Source organism: Vombatus ursinus, unplaced genomic scaffold (assembly GCF_900497805.2).
Source record: "Vombatus ursinus unplaced genomic scaffold, bare-nosed wombat genome assembly UNPS02010394.1, whole genome shotgun sequence".
In the NCBI taxonomy this organism is placed as follows: domain Eukaryota; kingdom Metazoa; phylum Chordata; class Mammalia; order Diprotodontia; family Vombatidae; genus Vombatus; species Vombatus ursinus.
The window spans coordinates 3791369-3799472 of NW_020950172.1; the positions used below are offsets into that span (position 1 = coordinate 3791369).

General features: G+C 47.3%; 1 protein-coding gene across 1 annotated transcript in view; it reads left to right on the forward strand.

Moving 5' to 3' along the window:
* TAFA5 (TAFA chemokine like family member 5) overlaps positions 1-8104 on the forward strand; it is a 562766-nt gene that overhangs the window by 344272 nt on the left and 210390 nt on the right. The window contains exon 2 of the mRNA XM_027854230.1: positions 3336-3485. Within this exon, the coding sequence (XP_027710031.1) occupies positions 3336-3485 (150 nt within the window). The remainder of the gene's footprint in view (positions 1-3335; positions 3486-8104) is intronic.

Here is an 8104-nt window from a genome sequence, read left to right on the forward strand (position 1 = left end):
AACCGAGCTGGCGGGGTGTTTACTGACTTGCCCTAGGTCTCACAGGCGTGGAATAGCAGAGCTGAGTTTTGAACCAGGGCCCTTGGCTCTGGGTTCAGTGTACCAGGCTGACACAGTGGCTTCAAACTCAAATAGAAATGGAGCCACCAGCTCATACATAAGGATGCCCCCCAGCTGAATCCTGAGGCTGTGTATCGACTTAGAACGCCACATATTATCTCTGTTCTACTGTGGCTTTATTATTTTGATAAATATTTCCCAAGGGTGATTCTTCTATGATTTGGACCTCACTGAAGAGTGCTGGGGCTGCAGTGTGGCCTGGGCCTCCTGTTTGACACCTCTGAGCAGGCTAAGTGCTTTGCAGATGCAACCCAGGGGGCTAGTGCTGTAATTATTCTCATTTTACAGATTAGGAAACTGAGGGAAACAGAGGTTAAATGACTTGCTCATGGCTATTATTGTCATCATTTTGCAATTGAAGAGACTGAGGCAGGCAAAGTCTAAATGGTTTGCCCAGGGTCACAGCTAGTAAGGATCTGAGGCTGGATTAGAAGTCAGACTCTAGCCATTACACCACCTAGCTGCCACATACAACAACAACAATAATAGTTAACATTTATATAGCACTTATTATGTGCTCAGTACTATGCCAAATGCTTTATAATTATTTTCTCATTTGATCCTCTTGATGCTATTTTTATCCCCATTTTGCAGAGGAGGAACCTGAGGCAGACAGAGGTTAAATGACCAGAGTCACCAAGCTAGTAAGTGTTTGAGGCTGGATTTGAACTCTGGTCTTGTGTTCTACCCATTATGCTACCCAGCGATCCATAAACACAATTCTGAGAAGGGACCCATTGACTTTCCCACACCTCACCAGAAAAGGCCTGTGACACACAAAAAAAGGTTAAAACCCCTGATCTAATGCAAGCCCCATGGAATAATAAATTGAGCCCAGGGCCATCCAGACGGCAAGTGACATGACAAGTAAAATTTGACTCCACTCTCTTTAGTCGTAATGACTTCAACTTAATGGGCTTGTCAATGCCCATCTTTTGTCGTTGGCTTTCTTCATGGGAAGAAGGGGTCTTTGGCCTTACTCGTACCCAAGACCTGGAGCAGCTCCAGACACTGGTAGTTAATGAGCACACATTGAGCACTTTCTGTGTGTAGGTTACTTTGCCAGGCCCTGGAGATGCAAAGGTAAACACAGCCCAGCTTTTGCCCTCAAAGAACTCATGGCCTGGGGCAGCGTGGTGGTACAGTGGATAGAGCACCAACCAAAAAGTCAGGAGGACCTGAGTTCAAATCCGACCTCACACCAAACACTTGACACTTACTAGCTGTGTGACCCTGGGCAAGTCACTTAACCCCAATTGCCTAAAAATTAAAAAAAAAAGAACTTCTGGCCTAACACATAAAACAAGATTCCCACCTATCATTTCTCTGGAAGCGGAGGACTGTAACCCAGTCCAGTCTTTACAGTTTCTTAGTTGGGAAATCCAAGCCTCAGTTTCCTCATTCGTTGACTGAGGGAGGTGGATTAAATGTCCTCAGAGGTCTCTTCCAGTCTGAGATCTATAAACTTGACATTTGTGCTCAGATTGTTTCCTCCTTCTTCCCCTGTGAAATGGCGACAAAATGATGTAGGTAGGGGCGTCTGAGTTGGAATAGACTTTCAAGGTCATGGAACGCAAGTAGTCCTTCTTCCTCTTGGTGCTACCTTCCAGAGACAGGGTGCTCACTACCTACCAAGGCACCTCTTATCGGTTTTACATACTGATACAAGTCAACGGAAGTTCGGGCTAAGGGGAATGATAACCCCTGTCCCTTTAGGGGAGTTGCCTTGGCCCAGTCTGATTGTAGAAAATGGGTGCCATATTTCTTGGTTGGGCTTAATGTTTTGCCATGAGCAGCCTAGGCTTCCTTCCACTCTGTAGAGAAAGGCAGCATTCTGAATAATAAAAAAAGGTTTATTGGCATATGAATTTCATCAGGCAGCTCTCATCAATTCCCCTCCAATCAGCAGTTCTCAGTAACTAGGTTTCTTTGCCAGGATTTACAACAAAGCTTGTGGATCAGAAAAGCCAATAAAAAAGGTTATTTGCCATCAAAAACAGCCATGAACATGAGCCTCCACTGGCAGATGGGGAAGGAGCTTAGAAACCATGTGGTTCAACAGCCTCATTTAATGGAAGAGGAAACTGAGACCAGAGGGGGAAATAACTTACCTTCAGTCACTTAGGCAAATAGTGGCTAAGTAGGGTCTCGAACTCCCATCTTTGGCTCCCCAAATCTCACTAGTCCTTCATGAGCCATGAAGTAAAGGGTGCTTCCCATTCTCTTCTCCCTTCCTCTCCCAATGACCTTGAGTTCCTTTTGGGTCTATTCTCTGTCTTTTCTTCTGGATGCTGCATGCACCTCTAGTCTCCCCTGCTAGAATGGATGCTTCTTGGGGGCAGCAGTTACCTTGCTACCGTCAATGCCTTAATAAATGCTTAATCAGTGCCACTAGTCCACCCTGTACGGGGTACAGTGAACGCTAGTCCCCTTTGTATGGGGAGCAGGAGAGGATAGGCTGCCTGGCTCACAAGAGAGGGAGCAGGCGGAGATGTGGGTGCACACTGCCCTCTATTCCGCTAGTAACAACTCTGGTTTAATCTAGAATTATTTCTTTACGGCTGTCTGGGGCTCTGGGATAATTGCATGATTTCTTAACTGTGTAGTTTGGAAAATGCCACTTTTAACAGCTTTAAAAGAAGAATTTGACCTATTTTCCTATTTTATAGTATGGAAGTTGTTGTCATTAACAGGCCTACAATCACAGAGAGGGGGCATAATGCTTGGTTCCATAAATTGAATCTTTCCCAAGATGGTATTTTATTTTTTACAATAAATGCTTCAAGGTTTGGGCATTGGGGGAAAAAAACTGGTTTTATTCTGTTTCTTCTCTTTGGGCTATTTCATTCTATAGCTGACAGGGTGGGTTTCATCCAGGGTTGGTTCATTACTGGGGAAATGGCAGTGCCACGGATGGAAATATGCCCAGACTGGTTGGGGGTTAACAGGGGGGTTGGTCCCTTAAACAAAGCTACATAAACTAGAAAGGTCACCAGACTGTTGCCAACTTAGTGTCATTTATGAGGCAATGACCATTTCCTGGTTTCCATGGCCTTCCTGGGCTTACCACCAAGAATGATGATGAGACATCCCTTCTCCTCTGGGCTATGGCATCCATCGTTGCTTCTGTGCGACATTCACCTGCCCATGCTGGGAATCCCCACCGGCTGTCTCCTTCACTAACCCCAGTTCTTTTGCTTGTGCTCATTTCCCAGGTCAGTTGGCTGCTGGAACCTGTGAGATTGTGACTCTGGACAGAGATAGCAGCCAGCCCCGAAGGACTATTGCACGGCAGACTGCTAGATGTGCTTGTAAAAGAGGACAGATCGCCGGCACGACGAGAGCGCGGCCAGCCTGCGTGGACGGTAAGCGGCCAGCCCTGTTGCGGTTCTCTGGGCTCGGTGGAGGGGCTCTGCATTGTCCCAATTCTCCATGATTGTAAAGGTCAGGTAGCGGATGGATCCGGGCCACTTAGCCCAGTGTGGCTGAGAAGAGGATTGCAATGGCCCAAGCCAGACTTTTCCTATCACCTACCTACCCCCTTCCCAGAAAAGAAGCAATTGGCTCTCTGTAGCATCAGCCTTGGTATTTCAGCCAGGTATTGGTATGGAAATTGAAATGCCATCATCTGGCCGTGCATTGCCTAATGCAAAGGATAACCCATTGCAAGAAATGTCTCGAAGACAACGTGGGGTGGAGTAATGATTTCTGAGATCTTTACTCTTAGCAAAACATTCGTTCACTGCAATATGTAATCAAAGGTTTAGTGCTACTTGGAGGCCAATCTGACTTCTCCGGCATGACAGTTAATGTTGTTGGGAAGGGGAAAAAAGGCACTAAGAGGGCTGTTGTTTCAGATGGATCACTGCCATCCATGCCAGTCACATGAACTTCCTCTGGAATGGCTATGAGATGTGGCTCACAGTTAGAAGTATGGGGGTCCTCCACCCTGAGGGCAGGGACACCGATGCACCACTCATAATTGTGCAGTGTGGACTGGTGTATTCAGCCAGTGGAGACCATGGCATACCTGGCCCCAGTGTGTTAACCTCTATTGATCCATGAGTGCCCATGGTGGTGACCATGGAAACTCTATCATGGATGGATTTGCTATGTTTTGATTCTTGCTTTGCTGGGAATAAGAATAAAGGGTTCATTTGTAGGGAGATACAGGGGATGTTTCTTTGAAAAATCAATTATGCCTTGTAGTAAAAGGGAGAATGGGAATGCTAACTCGAAAGCCTGGCCATCACTCTATCAGCCATCAAGTTCTGTAGCTACAAAAGGAGAACAAAGTTTTCACTAACTCTCCACGTAGATAAAGTGTGTGTGTGTGGGGGGGGGAAGGAGTGAGGGTGGAAATTCATTATAAAACCCCAAATTTTTGCATTATTTATCAATATATGAATTTGGATATGCCATGGGCAGGGACATCTCTTGGGGTTGGTGTGGGAGTCACTGTGACTCAGTAGAAACCCAATTTTCACATCATTTGTCCATATAGAGGTTTGGGCTTAGCATGAACAGAACCATCCCTTGGGATGAGTATGTTGGGGGGGGGTGGATTATAGCTGAAGATTTGAGGAAAATCACACACAGAGTCTCAGAATCTTGAGTTGAAGGACACTCCTGAGATCATCTAGTCCCACAAATAGCTCAGATTATGTCATTGGCCCCTCTGGAAGTCTGGCAAAGCCTATGGCCCCTGGTTCCAAGTCACAAAAAATGTAAGATGACAAAAGAAACCAATATGTCAAATACAGTTAAGAATATATGTGTGTGTGTGTGTGTGTGTGTGTGTATATGCAAAATATATTCATATAGGTAAAGTATGTGTGTCTATGGTCCCCCAACTTAAGAACCCATGATTTAGCTGAATAAGAATCCTCTTTAGAACACCCTCCAAAAGGGATCATACAGAGTATTTCTATTGAGCAGTAATCCATGACTTCCATAGGCAGCTTCTACTTTCAAATAACTCTCATTCCTGAGAAGTATTTTTTTTTTCATAATATCAAACCTTCATCTGCCTTTTTGCAACCCCTCACCCACCATGTTCCCCTCTGAGACTGACCAAAGATGGTCTATTTGGTCTTTCTCCTGGAAGCTCATCAGATATTTTAAGAGCACCGTTGTCACACCTCCCTCCACCCCTGAGTACTGGCTTCTCTAGGTTAAATATCCTTGGGTCCTTCAGCTAACCCTCAGAGGACATTCCACTCCTTTATTTCCCAGAGGGGGAGCTGCTTATCTCTTGCCCACAACCTCTCTGACTGTAACCTGTTTGTTCTAGAGATCCCTGGACCCTGAACAACCAACAGTCTTCCAGGGCAGGCATGGGGTTGCTACATAGGTAGGGCTGCTAAGGAACAGGGGAGGAAGGCAGGTGGAATGGTGTTCCTAGAAGGACATTCCTTTGTGATGTTTGGGGGGAGTGGGCATGGGCCTCGAAGGGAGGCTGGGGAGAGCCAGAAACCAGGCAATAATCCATCAGTCAGTCGATAGGGACCAGCTATGTAGTGCACAGCAACAGGCATGGGATACCAGTACGAAGAATGAAACAATACCTACCCACAGGGAGCTGACAGTCTAATAGGGAAAAGAAGTACACATAAAACATACATGAAGCAAGGATGTAAAGTGAATAAACACAGGCTAGTTTACGATGGATGGCACTAGCGGTTTGGGAATCAGAAAAGGTTTCATGCATCCCATGGCATGTGGTCCAAGAGACAGAATTAGCCTTCATCTCCCCCATAGTCCTCTCCTTGGCAGGGCAGCCACGCTGGCAGCTCCTACTTCTATGGGCCTTCAGCATTTCTGCTAAAGCGGCAGCGGCGTCTCTCCCACCCCACCCCCATCGCCTCGCAATGTCTCCAAAAGTCAGTATTTGTATTTCATCCCCATGGCTACCGATGGATGCCGGCCGAGTCACTCAATTACCCAGACATGGTTCGTGGTATTCATCTGCAGTGAGCCCCTTCCTCCCTGGCCTTTAAGAAAATAGAACAGCTTAAGGACTGGCCCATTGAAACCTTGGCCTTATCTTCCAGGCCCATCGGATCAAAGAGAACAGAACAGCGAGCAGGCCGTAAGTGGTCTTGATTGGAAAGGAGTGAGGCCGCACCAAACTTTTTTTTTTTCCCCTTGGTTGTTGACAGAGGAGAGAATCAGAGAGCCCTCATCTCTGTGATTTAAAATAGGAGATTTGCTGTTGGCTCTCTGGGCGTTGGGATTAAAGCTCCCGACTAGTGGATTTCATTAAGGAGATAAAGATTTGCCAGGCAGTTAAGAGGAGGGTTATACATCATATGGCTCCTTCTATTAAGGGGAAAAAAGCCCTTCTTGGAAGAGGATGCTTTATGGGCAATTGGCCTTTTCTTGAGCCTTAGAACAGATAACAGTTGGGGCTCCCGGAATTACTGGCTATTGATGGAGTAAAGAGAAAGGCAGGAGACCAAAGGAATAAGTAAACTCTTAGCAAACTCTCTGACCTGTTCTCTGGCACAGCCACACAACAGCCTAGGTGTAGTTGATAACACACTCCACAAGCATGTATTAGGCACCTGGTGTTGTGCCAGGCCCTGGGCTAGACACTGGGCATACAAAGATGGAAGCCAGGCAGCCCCTCCCTCAAGGAACTTCCACCCTACCGCCTGTGAAGGGACAGGGATGAGGATGAAGAAGGCCTGGCTGCCAAATGCGAGCATCCATTCTAGCTCCCTTCAGCTTTGCCTTGGTCCAGGGAGGTGCTTCTCTTTCCTTTGCCTACAAGCAAGGTTCTCACCACAGATTCTCAAAGCTGGGAAGATCGTAAAGTGGATCTTGCACCAGGAGGAAATTCCTTCTGCCGTTGCAGGTTGGAATTTCCTCTGAAACTTGGAGTATTAGACAGTGGGCTAGAGTCACACAGCTAGGATTGGGACCTGACCACAGTTCTTCCTGATTGTGAACTTAGCTCTGTCTCCGATCTCACATGATGCTTAACAAAATCAAAACAAGACCATTGTGGGGTAAGGTTGCCTATTGGAGTTGGGGGGATGTCTAAGTAGAGGGTCAGCAGCCCCTTGCTGACTGAAAGGGGGATCTGGGGATTTAGCGAGGGTGACCCAACAAGCCCTCTGAAGCCTCCTCCAGCTCGGGGACTCTGTGGTTCTCAGAGCCCTTCAAATCTGCTGTGGTCGAGGCACCGAGAGGCCCTGACAGGCTCTGTACTCTAGAAATCATGTGGAAAAATGGCTCTCAGTGCTTTAGGGTCTAATGAACTGCCTCAGGAGACAGCATTCATGCTGACTCAGGTTTGCAATTACTGAGCCCTTCTACCTTGTATGGTGTAATTACTGCAGTCAGGATCCCGGGGGCACCTAGGTCAAAGGCTTTTGCATGCACTAGTACCTGGCCCTGCTGTGCTCTCTCCTCTCCTGAACGCCTGCCTGTCAAACTTCCACTTATCCTCCATGGCTCAGATCCATGGGTACCTTCTCTACCATTCCAGCTGATCTCACCCTTCCCGGAATTCCCAGAACTGTGCTGGCCCTCTCCTCAAGCCCTTACCTCATTTGTCTGTTTTGATGTTTATCTGCGCCCGTGTGCGTCTCATGCTCCCTCAATGGACTGTGAGCTCCCCTTGGTCAGGGCTTAGACCTTCAGGATCTGAGCCCTCGAGCCCTGCCCTGGGTGTGCAAAATGGTACAGTCCTGTTATCTTCATTGCTAGTGCTAAGCCAGCCACCGGCAGGCCACATTTGGGAGCAGCGCCATAGTTACTGGGGCTCATCTCACTGCTGCTGTTGCTACTGCCATCAATGTTCTGACACGTCCTGTTACTTCTACTGGAGCTGTGACCACTGTGTAGGTGTTACCCATCATAGTACTAAGAAGGAAGGGAAGGAGGGAAGGAGGGAGAGAAGGAAGAAGGGAGAGAAGAGAGAAAAGAGGGAAGGGCCAAGGGAGAGAGGAAAAGGGAGAGAGGGAAGGAAGGAGAG